General features: G+C 51.9%; 1 protein-coding gene across 5 annotated transcripts in view; it reads left to right on the top strand.

The window, feature by feature from the left end:
* KAZN (kazrin, periplakin interacting protein) overlaps positions 1-24,111 on the top strand; it is a 1,227,887-nt gene that overhangs the window by 1,127,747 nt on the left and 76,029 nt on the right. For all 5 annotated transcript variants that reach the window (XM_005544737.5, XM_065529711.1, XM_015452645.3 and 2 more), the window contains one exon: positions 17,244-17,380. In XM_005544737.5, coding sequence (XP_005544794.2) covers positions 17,244-17,380 — 137 coding nt within the window. The remainder of the gene's footprint in view (positions 1-17,243; positions 17,381-24,111) is intronic.

The raw sequence follows: 24,111 nt of genomic DNA, 5'->3' as shown, positions 1-24,111 counted from the left end.
CTTAGAATTCTGGGGGATACCCCCATGTCACCCCTATAAACCATTCTCATAAGCCTGCCTCTGGGATGTGACCATTAGACCAAAAACTGGCTACTCCTAAGAGTAATGAGTTCTCCATTCATGGAGGTGTGCAAATTTTCACATACACTAACTTATTGATCTTTCCCATTTCCAAGAACCCTATGGGGTCTTTAGAGTTCTCCCCTCTGACCTCCCTGGCCTCCCCGCAGCCTGCAGACTCCCTTTTCTCCTCCTCCACTTTTCTGGGCCACCCTTTCAGCCTTTTTTCAATAAGACAAAGTCTATCTCAGAAGTCTAAAGTGTGTACGTTTGCTCACATATATAATTTTACTATGAGATAGTTTATCAGTCCTGAACGTATATTTAGTGACAAGCTTGGCTAATCTCTCATCTAATTATACTCATTAACATTTAAATGTATAATCATTAATATATCTGGGAATGGTGGTCTAAATATTTTATAGATGTCTTAATTACAGTAGATTTCCAGTCTTGCCATAAGACTCTCGCACCCCAACAATTAAAGGGATGGCGTCAGGTAGCTCCAGGGCCCTGGCTGGGGGTTGATGGTGGACAGGGTCTCTCACTTTCTGATTACACCATAGAAGCAGCCACTGTCAGCGGGAGAAGACAAGAAAATTGTTCTCTGTGATTTTTTTTTTACTGCCACGCCTCTGTCTGCAGCCGTCACGGGGTCCCGTGGAAGAGGGGAAAAATCAAAGACAGGATCACAAAAATTGAAAATAATAATTATTGCTGCAGAGGCTTTAGGGATTTGATTAAAAAAACACACACACGGCCGGGCGCGGTGGCTCACGCCTGTAATCTCAGCACTTTGGGAGGCCGAGGCGGGCGGATCACGAGGTCAGGAGATCGAGACCATCCTGGCTAACATGGTGAAACCCCGTCTCTGCTAAAAATACAAAAAATTAGCCGGGCATGGTGGTGGGCGCCTGTAGTCCCAGCTACTCAGGAGGCTGAGACAGGAGAATGGCGTGAACCCAGGAGGTGGAGCTTGCAGTGAGCCAAGATCGCACCACTGCACTCCAGCCTGGGCGATGAGCAAGACTCCATCTCAAAAAAAAAAAAAAAAAAAAAAAAAAAACACTCCTTTCTTCCTCTACTAAATTAGGAAGCAGTTGTGGGGGTCTCACAGAAGTCAGACAAGCAAAGATCACAGTGTTTTGTGACTGAAAAGGGCGTCTGAAATCATGGCTGGGATCCTGGGCCACGGTGTCTGGTTGAGACTGAATGCCAGCAGTAGACAGACTTATCCGCCTGGACTGGCGCAGGCAGGCAGCCGCAGCCCCCCAGCAGCTGCCCTCCCCTCCCATTAACAGCTGTCTTCACACCTTTGAAATCTCTGTGGATTCTAAAGCTCATCTTCAGATATCGTTTCCACCTATGAGGTTGCTGGGTTGTTATTGTGCCCATTTCACAGAGTTAAACACTGAGGCTCTGAGAAGTTGCTGGGTGTCCTCAAGGCACATGGCGGGTAGGAGGTTGAGCAGGACCTGAATCCTTAGTGACCTGCTGTGAGTCCCAGCTGGACTGAGACTCATCTTATCCCAGCAGCCGTACTGGGTCCGTGAGGGGACCTGGCATGTGCCTCCACACCTTCCAGGGACAACTGGGGCCTGTGGCCTCTAGGGTGATGAAAGGTCTTGCAGGGTGGGACCACTAGGCTCCACTGCTCCCCACTGCACCGCCATTCCATGCCCAGGTCCAGCGTCTGCCCCAGCCTTGCTGCACCAGGGACTGTCTACCTAGATATGATGAAGAGCAGGGGGCTCAGAACCAGACCCACCCAGCCTGAACCTGGCTCTGCCTCTTACTAGCTGGGTCAGTGTAATCTACCTTTGCCTCAGTTTCTTCATTTGGTTTTTTGTTAATTCATTTGTTTGTTTTTTTGAGACAGAGTCTTGCTCTGTCGCCCAGGCTGGAGTGCAGTGGTGCAGTCTCGGCTCACTGCAACCTGTGCCCCCCAGGTTCAAGCAATTCTTGTGCCTCAGCCTCCGTAGTATCTGGGATTACAAGCGCCCGCCACCACGCCCGGCTAATTTTTGTATTTTTAGTAGAGACAGGGTTTCGCCATGTTGGCCAGGCTGGTCTCGAGCTCCTGACCTCAAATGATCCACCTGCCTCGGCCTCCCAAAGTGCTAGGATTACAAGCGTGAGCCACCAAGCCCGGCCAGTTTCTTCACTTGTAAACTGGGGAGAATGATGGCATTACCTCTCAAGATTGCTTTGAGGAAAATTTGAATGAAAACATACAAGGTGTAGAATAATACCCACCCCATAGGAATCACTTAATAAACGCTAACTGCAGCTGTTACTCTCTTGATTAGTATCATTGGTTCTCATCGCCGTTGTCATTATTAGTGCTGGGGAAGCCTCTGCCTTTCATGATACCAAGCACTGCCTGGCACCTCCACGAACGTCTTCCCCCTTAACTAACCACAGTCACACATGGACAGTGTTGTCATGGCCCGTGCAGGACTGAGCTGGACTTGAACCCAGGACCAACCCCACAGCCCATCTTCCTTCCCCAGCCCCAGGGGCCCTGGGGATTCAGAGTAGGGACAGTGCCCACCTTGCCCACACCTGGAGCTGCCCTGCCTCACTGCTACCCCAGGTGGGTGTCTGCTAACGTCACGGGGACCCACAGCCCTCCAGGTGATACAAGCTGGGTTACCGCATTCCCCGCACACTAGGCACTGTTCCGAGGGCATTGCATTTCTAAAACCAGTGCTATGAGGTGGATGCAGTTTCTAAAAGCTTTTAATTAAAGGATCACGTAGTACTCATATAATACATGAATCTCAAGTTCATATCTTGGAGAATTTTTACAAACTGAACATACTGTGTGACCAGCACCCAGATCAAGAATAGGACCTCATTCGCTTCTCAGAAGCCCTCCTGTGCGCCCTTCTTGCCACTATCCCCCTCCAAAGGTAGCCTCTCGCTGACTTCTAGCCACGCAGATTAATTCTGCCCCTCTTGCATCCTCTCTTCTTAGCACTGTTTACAGTATATACTCATCTGTGTCTGGCTCTAGAAGCGTGACATTCGGTCCGTGTGGCTCTTCTGCGTCATGTGTGGCCATCATTCATTCATTCTCACCGGGTCGAGCCATCCACCGTGTGAAGGGATCACAGTGGGTGCAGCTGTTCTCCTGATTGAGGGTGTCTGAGGAGTTTCTAGTTTGGAGCTTTTACAAATAGTGCCGCTGTGAACTTTTTCATGCAGGTGAACGCACAGATGCAGGCCTTTCAGACAGATACCCAGGTAGGACAGATGGCAAAAACGCTGGCATGATGTGACTTGCCCCAGCTCCCCCCACATCACTCTAGGGAGTGGCAGAGTTGGATTTGAACCCAGATTGTCTGGCTCCGGGTTCTCACTCGTGAGCTCTGCTCTCTGCGGCCTCTCTCCTCTCTTGTAAACTTTTCTGGGAAGAGGCTGCTGCCTGCATCAGCCTTCAACAGCCCTGCTGTGTGTCTGTTGCACGGCGGGGGTGAGACCAGTCCCCATATCACTAGGCACCCAGGGCAGCTTCCTGATGGACAGTCTTGAGTAGAACACCAAAGCCCAGAGAGGGTGCCTGAGTTCCCAAAGCCACACAGCATGCTGGTTTGCACCCCAGTGTCCTGCCTCCCTGTCCGCTGGCCATTCCCTGCCCCATGCTGCCTCTTCCTCCTTTCTCAGGACCAAGCCCAGGCCATTATCTTGCCTGCAAACGACCTCACACACCCACACAATCCTTTAAAAATAGCCCTCGTTGTGTGAGGCATGGGGCCTGAGGCTGATGTTGCATTTCCAGAAATCTCCGTTTCCCCCTCCTGCTCCAACCTAGGGAATGTCCGTGTTCCGGGCCCATTCCCTGCCACTATTTTTAGCGGTGATTAGGAGGAAGGAGGACATTTCCTGGACTCCCCCTCAGAGGCTGGAAAACAAACGCCACCCCTTCCCAGTCCCGACCCCTCCCATTTCCCTCCTGCTGGTATACCTTGGCCTCCTGTCTCCCTCAGGGAGGAGCAGGTAGTGGGGGCCTGCTTCCCGGGGCCCTCCACCCTCCTGGCTTCCAGGTGACCTCTGAGCAATTCCAGGGGCAGGCCTAAGCCGGGGTGGTGGCAGGGACAGTGTGCTCCATGTGCAGTTAGCACCCTGAAGCCTGCAGAGGGCCCCCGTGGCTCCCTGCAGTCCCTCTTATGACAGACACTCTGTCTGCAGGTTTTGGTCCCCTCCCCGGGACTAGCCTAGCCCTTTCCAGCCCTTTCCCATTGGAAGCCCTGGCTCCTGGCATCTGTATGAGTTCATTTTCATGCTGCTGATAAAGACATACCTGAGACTAGGACATTTACAAAGAAAAAGAGGCTGGGGAGGCCTCATAATCATGGCGGAAGGCAAAAGGCACGTCTTACATGGTGGCAGCAAGAGAGAGAATGAGAGCCAAGGGAAAACCATCAATCTCTTGAGACTTATTCACTACCATGAGAACAGTATGGGGGAAATTGCCCCCAGCCGTGTCCCTCCTACAACACATGGGAATTATGGGAGCTACAATTCAAGATGAGATTTGGGTGGGGACACAGCCAGACCATATCAGCATCCATGCCTGAGGCAGAGGCTCTCCAGGTGGCCAGGACAGGCCGTGCACCCCCTGCCTCCCATCACCTCCCTGCCCCAGCTCCAAACAGAGTCTGTCCAGTGGTCTTGCAGCTCTGCTCAGAACCCCACCCCTCCCTACCCCCCTGCCCCAGGGTGCTGCTTCATTCTCAAGAGTCTGCCCAGTCTAGCCTGAGACTCTCTGGCTGTTAGGCAGTCACTCTGCGTGGTTAACCGGAGCTTTGTGGTTGGGGAGCTTTTGCTCTCATTCAATACGCATTATTCAATACTATTATCCCCATTTGACACATGAGGCAAAGGGCCCTTACCCAAGGTCACAGCAAGCGAATGGTAGGGCCAGGCGAAGAGTCCAGGCCTCTGTCTGCAGAGTAGCCGTGGATGGGCCCAGATCCCTCCTGCTCCCTCTTCTGCGGACACTCACTCAGGTCAGCGGTCAGCACCCAGCCGCGCCCACAGACATGGCTGGGCCTGTGATCAGTTGCCAATGTGGAAACACTGGGAGACTAAGTTTAAGGCATGGAAAGTAGCCGTCATCTGGAGTTGGGAATTTTCTTGAAAATGTGGAAGGCCTGGCATGACTGGGCCCCATTCGGTCAGTCGCAGAACAGCTGCCCCGTCTAGGTGGGGTGGGTGTTCTAGGTCGCCACTCATGTACCTGTCTGACTCATGATCCCTGGTGGGCTTTGTGCACAGCCGCGGGTTCTACCTGGATGGTCCTGGGTCCCTCAGCTGGAAAACCAGGGAAGGGGTAGATTAGGGTATTTGGAAATGGTGGGTTACCTAAGCCCCTGGGTTACCTGTTAGCCCTTTCCTTTACCTGCCAGGGGCTGTGCTGAGCTGAATGCCGGCTTCTGGAAATAGCGAGACCAAGGCCCTGCCTGCAGGTGGCCTCTAGGCTAGTGTTGGGGGTGGGTAGGTCCTGAGCTGGGGGTCGGGTTTCCAGGCTGCTGGTGCGGATTCCTGCAGGGCCGGGTAGAGGATGGGCAAGGCCATGATTACGCTTGGCATGAGCTGTAGGCTTAGAAATCCAGGAACAAGCTGCATTGAATTCTCAGCAGGTTATAGGGTAGGGGAGGCTTCAGGGGAAAGGAAGAGGTACTTGCTTCAGTGACCATTTCCCACAATAAGCACAGAATACACAGTGTTAAGTTGGTGGCCAGTTCAAAGGAGAACAAAGAACAGGGAAGGGTGTCCAGGGAAGAGGTGGCTGAGAAAGGCATGTTTGAATAAAGAGGAGGTGGGAGGAAGTGAGACACGTGGGTAGGAGGGGGAAGCAAGGAGGGCCTTTCAGGCAGAGGAAACAGCTCATGCAGAGGTCCTGAGGAAGGAGGCCAGTGCATGGACAGCCAGGAGGCCAGGGCACCTGCTCCGGAATGTGAGCTGGGGGAGGATGGGTACGGGACCTGGGGACAGATCTTGGGGGGCCCGTGTAGACCATAGGAAGGATTTTGTGCTCCCCCTTGAGGGGGACAGGAGTTGTGGGAGAGAAGCAGAGAAGTGACATGGTCTGAGCTGCCTTTTTAAGAGGACCACTCCATGGCAGGGTTGATGTCCACTGAAGGGTTGGAAAACCAGTTAGGAGGCTACTCTGTGACCCAGATATGGGGGTGGGGGTGGTGACACAGCCCAGGTGGGTGAGCAGGGTGGTGACTGAGGAGTGGTAAAAAGGGGCCAGGTCCTGGTACCATGTTGAAGGTAGAGCTGGCGTGGTCGGCTGATTAATTGGAGGTGGAGTATGAGAAAAGTGTGTGGGGAGGTGGTCAAGGAAGATTCCAGAGTTTGAGGCCAGAGCAACAGGAAGGCTAAGGCCACTGTGTACTGAGTTTGAAAGGACTGAGAAGAGCAGGCTCTTGGGGACTGGTCAGGGACTGTCTTGGATGTGTTAGGTTTGAGTTGCTTTTAGAGGTTCAAGCAGAGGTGTGGATGCTCTAGGCTCTGGGTCTGGAGTTCAGGGATGAGGTCCAGGCTGGTGTCTGTGGTTGGACTGAAGCCACCAGTGCCCAGAGGTCAGAAGGGAATAGAGTCTAAAACGGAGCAGGCAGAAATGAGAGGAAACCAGGAACACGGGCCCTGGAGGCCAAGCGAAGACTTGCTATCACGTGCATCGCCTGCTGAAGGCAGAGCTCATCAGATGGAGAATGTGGGTTCACACTCAGAGGTTGTTGGTGACCGGCGTGGAAAAGCCAGAGCTGGTCCCAGAGAGGATGGTGGGAGGGAAATGGAGACGGTGATGTGGTCAACCCTTTTGAACACTTTTGTTCCAAAATGAAGAAGGGAAATGGAATGAGAGCTGGAGAGGGACATGGGATCAAATGAAGGTTTTCTGTGAAAGATGTGAGAGAGAATCGCATGTTCCAATGATGCTGAGAAAAATTCAATAGAGAGCACATGCCAAGTGCGAAGAACTCAGATGGTCCGAGGAGCCTCTTATACCAAAGGGAGGCCTCAGTTTCCAGTTGAAGGGAAGGCACGGCAGCAGCCAGGCTAATAGTGGGAGAGCCTGGTAGGAGAAGTGACCCTCGCACTCCTGGACCTGGGGTCTCACCTCTGTGGGAAGCACAATGCCTGGGGTCTTTCCCCAGCCCTGGGCACCTTACAATTTGAGCGCTCTGGATTAGCAGAAACTTTGGTCCACTTGAGTCTTCTTATTCCTGGCTGGGACGTGGACACAGTTCACCAAGTCCAAAGCAGCTAGTAAGAACTTCATCCATGCCGTGGCCAGCTCTGAGATCACCAGGACTGATGCTCAGGGTTCTGTCAGGAGGCACAGGGAAGTTAGCATGGCCTGTCCCTCCCAGGGAGGGCAAGAGGAGACAGGCAAAGAAAAACAAGATGTCCTCTGCCCGCATGGCACAGGACCCTGCTGTCCCTGGGGCTGTCCACCTCATTCAGTCATTCATTTGAAAGTCACTATTTCCTGAGCACTTACTATGTGCCAGGCACTGCTGTAGTTGTGGAGGATATAGCAGTGAACGGGATGGACAAGGTCCCTGCCCTCCAGGAACTTATATCACAGGTTGGGAGTGGACATGAAAATAAAGTAAAAATAAGTAAAATAAGTAAAAAATAAGTAAAATAACATAAAAATAAGTAAATTCATTAATCCTTCACTTAGCTTTGGCCCAGTTGAGGGAAATAAAATCTGCTCTTTCACCCTTAACCTTGCTGTTTGGAGTTCATTTGCCACCATCTCACTGGTGTGAATAGACTCATTTTCTACCAGTTGAGAAAATTGGTTCTCAACTCTTTTGGTTAAGTAGAGTTGCCCTTGGCTCCATGGAGTATGCTGATAATTGGCACAGCACTGACCAGAGTAGTTCTCAAACATGCCAGCCCCGATCAGTCACTACTGGCATCTGCCTCCCTGTCAGGGGCAGAGCTAGCAAATCTGCCCTGTTTCCCTCCCATGCCATGGCAGACATCCCTAATCAACCCAGCTTCCTAGGGAGCCTAGTTGATTAGTCATGTCTGCCCTGGCGTGTTACTGGAAAACAAGAAGCTATTCCAGATACTTGCCTTGCCCCAGGCAGGAGGTTGGAAAGGTCATGCTGACTACCTTTCCAGAGCACACTTGGAGAGAGGTTCTATGGGGCATCTGGAAGGATCATGAGCCTGAGCGTCAAAAGTTCTGGGGTCAAGTTCCAGGTCAGCCACTTGTTGGCTGTGTGAGCTGGTCAACCCACTTCACCTCATGGTGAGAAGATAAAGGAAATTAACATTGTGAGGAGCAGACTGGGTGCCTGTATCCCAGCACTTTGGGAGACCGAAGCGAGCGGATCACTTGAGGTCAGGAATTCCAGACCTGAGCACCACCTGATGTGACAAGAACCCGATTAGCCTTTATAAAGCAGGTTAAACTTTAACCTTTTCCAAATTCACCTTACTCATCTTCGAAACAGGAAAAGACCAGATAAACCGGTGGCCACACATCCCAGGACCATAAATCAGTGGCCCTGAACTTGCTGCCCTCGACTGGCCCTTTCCTTCTCCCTGACCTGGGTCTCTTCCCCGGGGCTCTTTACTTGGAAACCTGCCTATTGCTCAAGTCAGCTTGTATTTTCTGGGACCTCCTAGAGCCTGAGCTCAGGCCTGGGAGCCATGGGAAGCCAGAAGACAGGAAGAGAGGCTAACACTTACTGAGCACCTGCTGTATGCAGCCGAGGTCTGTCCTGGGTCCTGTCACATAGAGCCTTGCCAGGTAGAGACGATCATGCACAGCTTAACAGCTGGGGATAGGGAAGCTCAAGCGTGTGGGGTCTCAGACCCCCAGCTACTAAGGAGCAAGTGACAAAGGTGAGGTCTCTTGGGATTTCAGAAGCTAAAAGGAAACTCACAGAATCCAGCACCCTCATTATGCTGAGGGAAAACTGAGGCTTAGAGGGAGGGAAAAAAGCAGCACCAGAACCTGGGGCCCCCGCCCCCAACTCTGAAGCTGTGTCTTTCTGAGGTTCTCGTCTCCAAAAATGCTCAAGGTCAGCACCTCACGGTCATTCAAGACCAGACAGCTTGTCCCTATGGGGCAGAAATGATTATACAGTCATCGGTCCTCTGGATCTATGGGTTCCACATCCATGAATTCAACCAACCACAGATCGAAAATAATTTGGAAAAAAAAATGGATCTTTGTGCCTGTACTGAATATGCACAAGACGTTTTTCTTGTCATTCTTCTCTAAACAACACAGTGTAACAACTACTTACATAGCATCTACATCGTATAAAGTATTATAGGTAATTTAGAGATGATTTACAGTACACGGGAGGATGTGTGTACATAATTTGCAAATACTATGTTTTATCAGAGACTTGAGTGTCTGTGGATTTTGGTATTTGGGGGAGCTCCTGGAACCAATGCCACACAATATTAAGGGTTGACTGTCAGCTGCCATCTATAGATGAGGAAACTGAGGCTTAATCAAACTTAGGCAGATTCCCAAGCCAGTACTTTTTTTTTTTTGAGATGGAGTCTCGCTCTCTCACCCAGGTTGGAGTGCAGTGGAGCAATCTTGGCTCACTGCAAGCTCTGCCTCCCGGGTTCACGCCATTCTCCAGCCTCAGCCTCATGAGTAGCTGGGACTACAGGCGCCCGCCATCACGCCCGGCTAATTTTTTGTATTTTTAGTAGAGACGGGGTTTCACCATGGTAACTAGGATAGTCTTGATCTCCTGACCTCGTGATCCGCCCGCCTCGGCCTCCCAGAGTGCTAAGATTACAGGTGTGAGCCACTGCGCCCGGCCCCAAGCCAGTGCTTCTAACTCAGCTGCCTTGGCCTAAGAGTTGGGAGACCTCAGCTGACTGTGCATTGGGCATTCTTGCTCCTTCTCTGGGCCTCAGTTTCCCCATCTGAGAAGGGAAGCTGAGCTGGAAGAACTCCAAGAGCCTCACATTCTGATGGGAGTTTATCAGAGGTTCGAGTCCCACAGATTGGTTTGCCAGGCTTTCTGGCCCTAACCTGCCCCCCCCCATTTCGCAGAATGTAGTTCCTGAAGGTTCCACGAGTCAGGAACATTGCATGGAAAAGAAAGGGGGGGCCCCTGCTGGCAGCAGCTGGGATCGTCTGACGTGAACCTATTCCTCCCTCCTCATCTCAGCCCACGTTTGTCCAGGGTACACCCAGGCTGGAAATTTTTACAAGGGCTCCTGACCTTGGGACATCCAGGATTGGGCCCACAGTGGTGGTTTGTTTAGTTTGAGATGGAGTCGCTCCTCCATGTCCACATCTGGGTTAGGGGCTGTGGCATCCAAAGCCAGAGAAGGAAGAAAGGTCTGTGGTGGGAGCTTGAGGACAAACTGAATGTCACCTCATTGTGTACATGACAGAGCCCAGAGGCTCCTTTGTGTCGTTTTTAGTTGTTCTCCACTGGGCATTCATTCCTAAAGACTCAGCTTTCGTGTTTTCTCGGTCTTTTGCCTGGCAGGGCCCAGCCCAGAGACGTGCCACCATCGTGGGGCCACAGCTGGGCCCCTGGTTACACCCTAGTCTCAGGCATGCATGTGGCCACCTCTGAGTTGGAAAAATAGGTCCCTCCCCACACACCCTCCCTCCCACCCTCAGAGTCCCCACATTCCCAGGAGCGGGCTCGTCTCATTCCATGATCCTGCAGGGCCTGATGGGCATGACATCACCAGTCACCATGGCAGTGGTTCCAGTGGCTTGGCTGCTGGAATAGGATCCGCATGGGTGAAGCCAGATGATTGGGAGGTCGCACAGAGCACTGGAGAGCTAGGGGCTGAGTCAGGAGGCCAGTCCCAGAGAAACACAGCCATGCCTTGCAGGCTGGCAGCTCATCTTGCGTTAGGAGCATTTGGGGAACATCAGAATGGGTTTTGAAAGAGAGAAAAAAGCAGAGCTATGAAGAGGAAAGGAAGAGTTCCAACCAGGTGCGGTGGCTTACGCCTGTAATCCCAGCACTTTGGGAGGCCAAAGCGGGCAGATCACGAGGTCAGGAGATCGAGATCATCCTGGCTAACACGGTGAAACCCCCGTCTCTACTAAAAATACAAAAAAATTAGCCGGGTGTGGTCCCAGCTACTGGGGAGGCTGAGGCAGGAGAATGGCGTGAACCCGAGAGGCGGAGCTTGCAGTGAGCCAAGTTCACACCACTGCACTCCAGCCTGGGAGACAAGGTGAGACTCCATCTCAAAAAAACAAACAAACAAACAGGAAGAGTTCCATTGCATCATTTTCATAGCTGTGTGTAGATTTTAAATTATTTCTTGGGGGCCCATCGCACTGGCCTCATTGTTTGTGTAGAGTTGCAGCACCTGCCATGTGCAAACTGGATGTCGCCTCCTTGTGTACACGACACAACTTGTGGCATCTTTGTGTTATTTTTAGTTGTTCTTTACCTGGCATTCATTCCTAAGGATTCAGTTTTTGTGTTGTCTTGATCTTTAGCCTGGCAGAGTCCAGCCCAGAGTTGGGCAGAGCAAGGAGCGCCCGTGGAAAGGAACCATGAAGTGAAGCCTCATGGGAGAGGGTGGCAGCACATCTCATGGCCTGCCCTGGTGTGTCTGTTAGGAATGTGCTGGGCTGCATGTAACAATAAACCCCAAAACATTGGGGTTTGTTATTCTCCTGCTGTAAGGCATCCTGGCTAGGGTGATACCATCAGGGACCCTGGTCCCTTCTGTTTTTCTTTCTCTTCCCCATTCTTAGCTCATATCTTCCATCCTTGTGCTCAAAAAAGGGCTTATAAAGAAAACTAGATTTCCCAGTGGGTATCTGTATGCATCTTAACTGCCAGAAGTGTGACACGTCCCGCTTGCAGCTGCAGGGGAGCTTGCGAAATTGAACGTTTTAGGTGTGCACATTCCCCGCCAAACAGAATTGGAGCATCATGGTGAGGTGGAGGGTGGATGGTGCCAGTGCCAGCCATAGGTATGAGTTCGTCTCCTCTGTGAGAGCGTGAGCCTCCCACAAGGCAGGAACCATGTCTGGCTCACCCCTGTCTTCACAGCAGCAAGCCTGGCATATAGTAGGTGCTTAATTGAACAGTTTGGGAAGAGCTGCAGGTCCTCTCTTAGGTAGGAGTGAATAATCTAAAGGCACAGGCCCTGCTCTTGCTCTCAGAGAGCCCCAGGTTAGATGCAGGAGGCATAGCCTCCGCCCCACCATGGAGGCGGCCCACATGTTGCACACGCAGAGCCAGGCACACGTACACACACCCCCTGGACTGCCGGATAAATGATAACACGGATGGAGCAGCAGGGACACCCAGAGAGGCCGCCAGAGGCTGCACTTCACCCTCTCAAAGGCCATTTGTGAGAGGAAAGGCCCGGGAATGCCATGTGGGGGGCCTGGGGGGTCCCCTCTCAGGGTCTCCAACTGCCAAGAGCAGAGTCTGGAGTTTGGTTCTCATGGAGATGATAAATGTAGGAGGCAGTGCAGAGCCTAGGGGGCTGGGGCGGGGGGGGGCGTTTATTTCCAACCAGAAGGCAGAGGCATGATTTCCCTGCCAACCAGAGGGCGGTGGTGTAAATCCCCCAGGGAGTCCATGCGACCTGCTCAGTAGCAGCCTCTTTCCACTGGGGCGGGAGGGCCCAGTGAGGCTCCCAGGAAGCCACAGTGATAGCATGGCTGGGGTCAGCGCCCCTGCCCTCCAGGAGCCACTCCCCAAGCTCGGCAGTGCTCCCCCGCTACTCTCCAGCCCGCCAGCATGAAACCAGCCGGAAACTGAGTCAGGCACCCGTTCAACCCCAGCTGTGCCATTAACCGGCCGTGTGGTCTTTGTTTCCCCCTCTGTGAGATGGGATGGTGAAAATACTCACCCATGCACCTGCTTCTCCTAGGAGGGCGGCCAGGATCCCGTGCGCATGTGCAAATGGAAATTTCCCATTCATCAGCGACAGCAGGGCCCGGCTCTTCCTTAAGGAGCCTTCTGACCGCGTTGCATCTTTATTTTTATTTTGATTTGTATGTCTTACTTTATTTTTTGAGACAGAGTCTCACTCTGTCTCCCAGGTGGGAGTACAGTGGTGCAATCTCAGCTCACTGCAACCTCCACCTCCAGGGTTCAAGCGATTCTTGTGCCTCAGCCTCTGGAGCAACTGAGACTACAGCCTCATGCCACCACGCCCGGCTAATTTTTGTATTTTTAGTAGAGGCGGGGTTTCACATGTTGGCCAGGCTGGTCTCGAACTCCTGATCTCTAGTGTTCCGCTCGCCTCTCAAAGTGCTGGGATTACAGGCCTGAGCCACTGCGCCCGGTCATACATCTGTAGATGTTGGGTTTTCTTAATGTGAGATTCACCAGCAATGTGGTCACACCATGTGAGGGGGCAGGGCACAAAACTAGCCTAGCTGTGCCAGGGCCTCCCACCCACTGCCTGAGGCCTGCAGGGCCCACCCCCTGCCTGGCAGTAGTAAAACAGAAGAGTCCTCTCTCCATGGACTCCACCGTCCTGGCCCTTTAAGGTTCCGGCCCAGCAGGCCTGGAATTCCAGCCCTGGTGACCTAAGCTGCTGCTCAGCCAAACCAGCTGGGAGAGGACGGACCCAGCTACGGGAGCCTGGAAGCTCAAAGCTGGAATTGAAAGAGCTGCCTGAGACCTGGTGTCCCCGCTGCGTGGACCTCCTCCCCCTGACTCTGCACATGGTGACATGGCCCAGCTGACCAGCCTCCCACCTGGGGAGCTTACGTTGGACACTGGACCAGGAGCTCAGAGTCCTCAGTCCTTAGGCCATACCTCGTGTGCCCAGGTCTCTCATGTACACAGGCTGAGTTTGCAGGATTGGACGTTCAGGACAAGATGGGATGGCACAGTCATCGCCATCCCGTATTCTGCCCTCAGCTAGCCTTGGGGCTGGGGACCCTCCAGGTTTTGGGAGCTTCACTGTGGAAGCGGCAGAACATAGGGTCGAATGTCGACTTTGGGGTCAGACATGGCTGTGTGATTTTAAACAAATAACCTAACCACTCTGGCCTTATCAGGCTGGAATTTTCCAGAGCCAAAGAGTTGCTTTGCCTCCCCAACCCCCACCACCACCTCCACAATTCCAGACACAAAGAGCCTGTGGAGAGGGGTTAGCCTCAGAAACCCCTCCTTGGTATTCTCTCCAGGAGAAGGACAGAGTGCTCGGGGTCTGGGCAAAAGCCGTGGAGCCCACCCTTATAGTCAGAGGCTGCCCTGAGTCTGTTCCATGCACCAAGGAGCCAGCGCTGTAGGGAAAGAGAGTCTGGAGGGGGCGGACATCATGCTGCTTGCAGGTGGCTACTCAGGGTGTGTTTTGTTTTGTTTTGTTTTGTTTTGTTTTGTTGGTTTGCTTTGGTTTGGTTTTAGAGACTGGATCTTGCTCTTGTTACCCAGGCTGGGGTGCAGTGGCATGAACATGACTCACTGCAGCCTCGACCTCCTGTGCTCAAGCAATCCTCCCACCTCAGCCTCCCAGCCTCCCAAGTAGCTGGGACCACAGGCATGCACCACCACAATCAGCTTATTTTTTTAATTATTACTTTTTGTAAAGATGAGGTCTCACCATGTTGCCCAGGCTAGTCTCGAACTCCTGGGCTCGAGCGATCCTCCTGATGGATCCCAAGGTGCTGGGATTGCGAGCAGGAGCCAAGGCGCCCAGCCTTATTTTGTTTTGCTCTTTTAACAGCTTTATCGACCTGTAATTGACATACCATACAGTTGATCCATTTTAGGTGTCCAATTCAGTGGTTTTTAGTATGTTCACAGAGTTATATATGCATCCCAACAACCAATGTGAGAACATTTTTATCACCTCAAAAAAAAAAATCCCATACTCTTAGCTACCACCCCTCCATCCCTGATCCACCCCCCACCTGGCCCGAGGCAGACACTTACCTCCTTTCTGTCTCTATAGATTTCCCCATTGTGGACATTTCATATAAATTGAATCACAAATATATGGCCTTTAGTGGGCCTTTTTCACTTAGCATGTATTCAAGGTTCATCCATGTTGTTGCAAATATCAGTACAGTTGGCATCTTTATCCATAGGTTTCACATCTATGGATTCAATGAACCGTGGATCAGAAATACTCAGGGACCAGGCACTGTGGCTCATGCCTGTACTCTTGGGAAGCTGAGGCAGGCAGATGACTTGAGGTCAGGAGTTCGAGACCAGCCTGGCCAACATGATAAAACCCCATCTCTACCAAAATTACAGAAATTTGCCTGGCGTGGTGGTGGGCACCTGTAATCCCAGCTATTCGGGAGGCTGAGGCAGGAGAATCACTTGAACCCAGGAGGCGGAAATTGCAGTGAGCCGAGATCACAGCACTGTATACCAGCCTGGGTGACAGAGCAAGACTGCATCTAAAAAAAAAAAGGAAAAGAAAAAAAAAAACTCAGGAAAAGAAAATGAATGGTTGTATCTATACTGAACATGTACAGATTTTTTTCATGTCATTATTCCCAAAACAATACAGTGTAACAACTATTCATATGGCATTTGTATTTTACTAGGTATTGTAAGTGATCTAGAGATAATTTAAAGTATATGGGGGGATTGTGTAGGTTGTGTGCAAATACTATGCCATTTTATATAAAGGACTTGAGCATCTGTGGATTTTGGTGTCCACAGGGAGTCTAGGAACCAATCCTCATGGATACTGAGCAATGGCCCTCCTTGTTTTTATTTATTATTAAGTAATATTCCATTGTGTGGATATATCTCATTTTGCTTATTTAGTTATCCATTGGTGGACTTTTGAGTTATTTTCACCTTTTTGGCTCTGATGAATAATGCTGTAAACATTTGCATATAAGTTTTCGTGTAGACATATGTTTTCATAGCTCTTGGATGTACGCCTAGAAGTAGAATCGCAGGGTCATATGGTAAGTTGATGTTTAATCTTTGGAGGAGCTATCAGACTTTTCCAAAAGCAGCCGTGCCATTTCACGTTCCCGCCAGCAGTGCATGAGGATTCCAGTTTCTCCACATCCCGCCAACCCTTGCTATTGTCTGTGTTCTATTTTTAGCTATTCTAGTGAGTGTGAAGTGGTATTTCATTGTGGTTTTGATTTGCATTTTCCTGATGACAGTTGATACTGAGTTTTTTCATGTGCCTATTGGCCATTTCTTGGAGAAGTGTCTGTTCAGATCCTTTGCCCATTTTGTTTGTTTGTTTGTTTGTTTGTGATAGAGTCTTGCTCTATCATCCAGGCTGGAGTGCAGTGGTGCAATCTCAGCTCACTGCAACCTCTACCTCCTAGGTTCAAGCAGTTCTCCTGCCTCAGCCTCCTGAATAACTGGGATTACAGGCACACACCACCATGTCCAGCTAATTTTTGGTATTTTTAGTAGAGAGGGGGTTTCACCATGTTGGCCAGGCTGGTCTTGAGCTCCTTATCTCAAGTTATCTACCCGCCTCGGCCTTCCAAAGTGCTGGGATTACAGGCATGAGCCACTGCACCTGACCTGCCCGCTTTTTAAATGGTTTCCTGGTCTTTTTATTATTGAATTGCAAGATAGACTTGTATATTTCAGATAGAAGCCCCTTATCAGATATAGGATTTGCAAATATTTTCTCCCATTCTATGGGTTGTCCTTTACTATGATATCCTTTGAGACACAAACGTTTTTAATTTTAAGTCTGATTTATCTGTATTTGCTTTTGTTGCTCTACACTTTTGGTACATGTCTTGGTGTGTGTTTTTAACGTAATACTTCTCCCCACGGAAGAAATGAGGCAGGAGGGGCTGTTGGGCTGGACTGAGTGGTTCCAGTGGGCTCAGGGTGGCCCTGGGGTTCCTTTTGACAGGGAACTGAGGCCCTGTCCGCTTCCTGAACCATGGGCCTCTGGAGCCCACCAGGACTCAGTTCTTTGTTATTGAACACTCAGCCAGCTTAGGGCTGGGAAAGCAGTTTCAACAAGGACTTGCTCCCTGGTCAGATCGACACAGCTGAGATAGGAGAATCGGGGCTCTCGACACAGGTGAGCCTGGCTTGGAATCCTGGGAATGTCACCAAGTGGCAGGGGCGCATGGGAGGGACACTTCGTCTTTCTGAGCCCTGTTTTCTCACCTGTTACAAAGGTGACAGTGGTGATGCCACTTCTCAGCACTCAGGCATCTGGAGGGGACAGCTGGGGTCTTGGGAACTAACTCTCTCCTTTATCCCCAGCCATGAAAGCTGACCGGAAGCGCTTAAAGGGTGAGAAGACGGACCTGGTGAGCCAGATGCAGCAGCTGTATGCCACACTGGAGAGCCGCGAGGAGCAGCTCCGGGACTTCATCCGCAACTATGAGCAGCACCGCAAGGTCAGCCGCCGCCCTGCCCTGTCCTGCCCTGCCCTCCCCTCCCCTCCCCTCCTGACACACCAGCTCCCACCTCCCCTGCTGGCTGGCCACCTTCACAGGGTCTGCCTCTCGAATCCCCAAACACAGATAGGGAGGCCTTTGATGTGTCCAGCCAGGCCTAGGCACCGAGATAAAACCAGCTCAGCCCCCGGAGGGGGATCTCCATGTCTCCTGGGCAAACAGGACAGCATGAACTCAGGAGTCCAGAGGGTTCAGATCCCGGCTCCTCGTGTGTGTGCCCTTGTGCATCTCCCTTGACCTCTCAGAGCCTCAGTTTCGTCTCTGCAGAATGGTGATTGTGGTGGACCTTTCAAAGCTACAGTAAGGATTCAATGAGATGATGAATGCCGAGCACTTAGCCTGGTGCCTGGCACGTAGGAAGCATCATCAATAAGACGCATAGCTAACATTTACTAACACCGTAAAAAAAGTGTGAAGAGAGAGCTGGGGAGCCCCAGTGAGACAGCAGAAAGTTCTGCCTATAGGGAGGGAGTCTTGGAAGGCTTCACGGAGGAAGTGACATATGCACTGGGCTCTGTGGGGTGAATAGGAGTTTATGGGTCAGATAACTGAGGAATTTGTTTCACCATGTATCTCTCTGGTATCTGTGGTATGACATGCCAAAGAGGACAGCAAAACTTTTAAAAAGAGTCAGTCCCCTGGCCAGGCACGGTGGCTCACGCCTATAATCCCAGCACTTTGGGAGACCCAGGTGGGTGGAATGCTTGAGGACAAGAATTCGAGACCAGCCTGGCCAAAAGCCCATCTCTACTAAAAATACAAAAATTAACTGGACATTGTGGTGCATGCCTATAGTCCCGGCTATTCAGGAGGCCGAGGCACGGAATCACTGGAACCCAGGAGGTGGAGGTTGCGCCGCTGTACTCCAGCCTCGAGCTGAATGCACCTCCGGCGTCTGTTTTCTGCCCTGCGGAGGCACCTTGGTCACAGCCCTTGTCACAGGGTGTTCAGCCTGAGGCTCCTTTTCTGAACAGTGGGAAGCAGCAGGCCAGGGGAATGAGCCCTTCCCAGATGCTGCCTCTGAGCAGAGATAAGAGACCAGAGTGTTCCAGGCTGGATTGGAATCTAGATGCTTGGCCCCCACCACCCACTTTGGTCTTCACCAGTGATTGCTCACTGTCACCTCCCGGGCACGCACATCACTTCCTTTCTATGATGAAAGGAGCCCCAAGAGTTCTCTGGGCCAGGCCACCACAGCCCTGATGGGGATCTGGGACTTCTAGCTGCCCTCAGTGCCCAACTTGAGCACAGGACTCGGCTCCCCCATCCTGCCTACCTGTCCCACCCACCCCCGCCACCCTGCCTGGTCGGCCCTGCCCTCCCCTGCCCTGCCCGGCCTGCTCCACCAAGCTCCCCCTGCCCTGCCTACTCGCCCCAGCCCTCCCCTGCCCTGCCCTCCCTGCCCTGCCTGCCCAGCTCCCCCTGCCTGGCCTGCTCCACCCGGCTCCCCCTGCCCTACCTACTCAGCCCAGCCCTCCCCTGTCCTGCCCGCCCAGCTCCCCCTGCCTGGCCTGCTCCACCCTACTCCCCCTGCCCTGCCTGCTTGGCCCAGCCCTGCCCTGCCCGCCCAGCTCCCCCTGCCCGGCCTGCCCCACCTGGCTCCCCCTGCCCTGCCTACTTGGCCCAGCCTTCCCCTGCCCTGCCTGCCCAGCTCCCCCTGCCCTGCCTGCTCGGCCTGGCTCCCCTTCATGTTAGATGAACTGAGCCTCCCCATGCCTGCCACAGGCAAACAGTTTGGCAGGAAGGGGACGACCCAGAAGCGAGGCAGAGGGAGGCAGGGGAGCCCGCAGAGGCTGCTTTCTCAGACTGTGGCGTGGGAAGCAGCTCGTGGGCCTGGGGTCTGCTCCTTAGGGCGAGGCTCTCTCAGCAGCATTGCCTTTGGCCACCAGCAGAGAGTCAGAGGCCAGGGGCTCAGAGTGACCTCCATGCAGAGGGAGGGGTAGGGGACCCCGCTCTCCCGTCTGATGATGCAGGTACACGTGTATGCTCACAGGCGCGTGCTGTGGGAGTTACAGCGTGTACTTCAAGGGCTTGCAGGCAGAGTTCTCAGAGCCTCGTGTGTGTCCATTCATTTAACACCCACACGGACACTGGGGGGCATATGGTTATCCTCCCATTTCACAGATGAGCCGACAGACACAGAGAGGGGAGATAACTCATCCACAGTCATGCAGCCGGTGATGGCAGGGCAGGGGCTTACAGGGCCTGGGTGCAGAGCCTGTGTGCCTTCCCCCTGTGCTGTGCGCCTCTTCTCCCAACCCCATCACCCCCTGGCACTCAGCGCAGCATCTTCTGTTCGCCTCTGCTCCCTGCCTCCCCTTCTGTGTCCACCTCTCTCATTTCTCCATCCTCAGCCCAAGGAGCTTGGTCTTTTTTCAGTGGGCAAGGCAGGGAGAGCCTCTGCCTGAGCAGCCCCATGCCCAGGAGCACAGAAACCTAGTTACCTCTTGTTTATTGGGAATGGGATGCAGTGGGGCCAGAGAACCAGCCCACAGCCTTCAGTGATGTGCTGGCCCCAGGGCAGGGACCCTTGTACTTGTCCCCCCAACCACCAGCTTCCTTCTCCTGGGACCAGGGTTGCACAGGGATTAAGAGCAGACAGCTAGGTTAGAATCTCACCTCTGCACTCGCTAGGGGGTGGCTCGGGCAAACAGATGACTCTCCCTGGTCTCAGCCTTCACATCTGCAAAGCGGGATAAAGATTGCAACTACTCACAGCCCAGTGCTCTCAGCGCTAAGGTTCCCAGGGCATGAAAAGCAAGGGGAAGTAGGGGCATATGCCTGCTACTGTTATTGTCGTTATCATTATTATCATTATTGCCTTTGTGGATTTGGAGTCAGCCATTTGATCATGAAATTTCCACAGTGGATTTCGAAGCCCCTCTGCTGTCCCCTCACCTGCCACTCCCTGGTGTTGGTCTCATTGGCAAACCCAGAGAAGGAAATGAAGGCCCCAGGTGGGCAGGAGTGGAGCTGTGGCTGGTCCCACACAGACACCAGTCGTAGGCCTGCTTTCTGGGAAAAGGTTGGAGAGGCAAGACCTGTGCAGAAAGGAACCCAGACAAGACCTTCTGGGAGGGACAGAGGGTCTCAGAGGACCCAGGAATCAGGAGCTAGAAGAAGGAGCTCCCTGAGAACGCATGCCCTGAAGGAGGACAAATCAGGATTTAGAAAAGCAGCCAGTTACGGTGGCTCACGCCTGTAATCCCAACACTCTGAGAGGCCAAGGTGGGAGGATCACTTGAGCCCAGGAGCTCCAGACGAGCCTGGACAACAGAGTGAGACCTCCATCTCTACAAAAAAATTTTAAAAATTAGCTGGGCAGGGTGGCACACGCCTGTAGTCCCAGCTACTTGGGAGGCTGAAGCAGGAGGATTGCTTGAGCCAGGGAGGTTGAGGTGGCAGGGAGCCAAGATTGTGCCACTGCACCCTAGCCTGGGCAACAGAATGAGACCCTATCTCAAAAAAACAAAAGAAAGAAAGAAAGAAAAAAAAGCAAGAGGGTGCTGAGCAGAGTCCAAGAGGATCCAAAAGATGGCACTGTTACCAGGTAATCGTCCTGGCAAGGATTGTGGTGACGGCTGCCTTCAGAAGCCACCTCAGCAGGAGCTGGCATGAACATAGTATTACCTATAGCAAATGTTTATTGTGCACCTACTGTATACAGGCATGAACATGGTATTACCAATACCAAACGTTTGTTGTGTACCTACCGTATACAGGCATGAACATGGTATTACCGATAGCAGATGTTTATTGTGCATCTAATGTATACAGGCATGAACATGGTATTACCAATAGCAGGCGTCTGTTGTGCACCTACTGTATACAGGCATGAATGTGATATTACCAATATCTGATGTTTATTGTGCACCTACTGTATACAGGCATCAACGTGGTATTACCAATAGCAGATGTTTTATTGTGCAGCTACTGTTTAAGGCATGAACACGATATTACTAACAGCAGATGTTTATTTTGCACCTGCTGTATGCAGGCATGAACATGACAAGTAACAGGCATCTATTGTGCACCTACTGTATATAGACATGAATGTGCTATTACCAACAGATGTTTATTGTGCGCCTACTGTATACAGACATGTATGTGATATTACCAGTAGCAGATGTTTATTGTGCACCTACTGTGCACACACACTGCCCTCATCTCTTCACATTTGCTACTTTAATAGCAATCCTTTGAGGAGTGATTGTCCCTATTCCCCCCATTTAACACGTGAAAACTAAGACTGAGGTAAAGTCTCAGGCCCAGGGCCACATCATTATGGAAAGGGTAGAGGAAGGGTGCAAACCCAGGAGGTCTAATCCCAGAGTCCCGGCCCCAGAGCTCATAGGACCGGGCCTTGCCCAGGCTACCCTCCCCATACCACTCAGTACGTGTTCAGAGGAACAAAGGAATGATTCCCACTGTATGCCATTTTCAACAACCCAAGGCCGACCACAGAGAGGAGGTCACAGCTGTCCCCATGAGCTGTGGGTAGAGCGCTGGCTATTTCAGTGACCAGCCTAGCATTTCATACCAGTGCTTCTCTGTGTCTTTTAATGATATGTCAAATTTGTTTTTTAAAATTGTTTGGGCAAAAATGGTACATTTTCATGGGGTACATAATGATGTTTGGATCCATGGGACGTATAGTTATCAGATCAGGGTAATTAATATATCCATCTCGAAGTGTTACATCCAGCTCAGATTTGGCAATAAAATTCCCATGGAGAGCACCGTGTCATGTTTTAAGTCGTAGGTGACTAGGGGCATCCCCCAAGTCTGACTGGCAGCTGGGGTGGGGTTGACACTACTGAACAGAAGCCCCGTGGCTGTGGCTGCCAGGGCCAGCTCCCTGTGGCCACAGCTGAGCAGCCAGTGCCACTTTTATTGATCGGCTTCATCATGCCCTTCAGGTTCATTTAGAAAAATGAAACTTGGAAAACACTCATTTATTAAAAATTAATACTTTAATACTAAGATGTTAATATTAGAAGTAGAGAGAGTAGCTCCTCTAGGTCCGGCAGATCGGTGGAATAGCAACATTCAAACATTATTTTAGTCATTGTTGGGTCCAGCCCCATTTTACAGGTGGGAAGGCTGAGGTCCACAGGGGTCAAGTGACTGACCCAAGGACACATGTTTAGAGCCAGTTTGGCAAAACTGAAGCCACAAGTCCTGGTTGTATTTCACCTCTTCCAAGATCTTGCAGCTGGTTATCAAAAATGATTTGCATTTTGTGTGCAAAATAAATGTCCTCCTGGAACAGGATGACTGGAACCCTCAGGTTCCCTGGCCCACTTGGCTGTGCCCACTCAGTCTGCCATGGCCTACCCAATTTCTCCATGAGACCCCTGCGGGACTCCACGGGAGCAGGCAACAGGAAGGACCCCAGGCCCTGAGCTACTGGGGGTAGGGGAACGGCACAGGAGGAACAAGGCTGCTGAGAAAGGAGGGGTCTTGGCCTGTCCAGAATGTGGCCGATGACCGGGCATGGTGGCTCACGCCTGTAATCCTAGCACTTAGAGAGGCTGAGTCAGACAGATCACCTGAGGTCAGGAGTCCAACACCAGCCTGGCCAACATGACGAAAGCCTGCCTCTACTAAAAATACAAAAATTATTCAGATGTGATGGTGTGCACCTGTAGTCCCAGCTACTCGGGAGGCTGAAGCAGGAGAATTGCTTGGAGCCCAGATGCAGAGGTTGCAGTGAGCCGAGATCGCACCACTACACTCCAGCTTGGGTGACAGAGCGAGACTCCATCTCAAAAAAATTTGAGAAAAGGAAACAAAAACAAACAAGAAACAGAATGTGGCAAAATTGCAACATCTCCGAAAGCTGTGCCAAATGCACTTTCCCTGTCACATGACTGCAGATGGAAGGGCGACTGGAGGACTCTCCATAAACCCAGCTGAGGAAGTTCACGCAGCAGGCCAGGCAGCCAGGCTGAGGGCTGGACACAGGGTGATTCCGGGTGTAGAGGCCACATTAAAACAGGCCATTTTCATCCCACTACTGTCACCTCCCCAGCCAGCCTTTTTTTTTTTTTTTTTGAAACGGAGTTTCGCTCTGTTGCCCAGGCTAGAGTGCAGTGGCATGATCTCCGCTCACTGCAACCTCCACTTCCTGAGTTCAAGCGATTCTTGTGCCTTGGCCTCTGGAGTAGCTGGGATTACAGGTGTGCACCACCACACCTGGCTAATTTTTGTACTTTTTTAGTAGAGAAGAGGTTTCACCATGTTGGCCAGGCTGGTCTCAATCTCCTGACCTCAAGTGATCCACCTTCCTCAGACTCCCAAAGTGCTGGGATTACAGCCGTGAGCCACTGCGCCCAGCCCCCAGCCAGACCTATAAGCCCCTGAAGCCCCCTCCTCTCCCCTCCCTATTCCACACCCTTTTTTTTTTTTTTTTTTTGAGACGGAGTTTTGCTCTTGTTGCCCAGGCTGGAGTGCAATGGTGCAATCTCGGCTCACCGCAACCTCTGCCTCCCAGGTTCAAGCAATTCTTCTGCCTCAGCCTTCCAGGTAGCTGGAATTACAGGCATGTGCCACCACTCCCCACTAATTTTGTATTTGTAGCAGAGACGAGGGTTCTCCATGTTGGTCAGGCTGGTCTCGAACTCCCGACCTCAGGTGATCTGCCTGCCTCGGCCACACTCCCCTCTTAT

The sequence above is a fragment of the Macaca fascicularis genome, chromosome 1 (assembly GCF_037993035.2).
Source record: "Macaca fascicularis isolate 582-1 chromosome 1, T2T-MFA8v1.1".
NCBI lineage: Eukaryota > Metazoa > Chordata > Mammalia > Primates > Cercopithecidae > Macaca > Macaca fascicularis.
The sequence above is the reverse complement of the archived record's forward strand: the minus strand, read 5'-3'. Positions and strand labels throughout refer to the sequence as shown.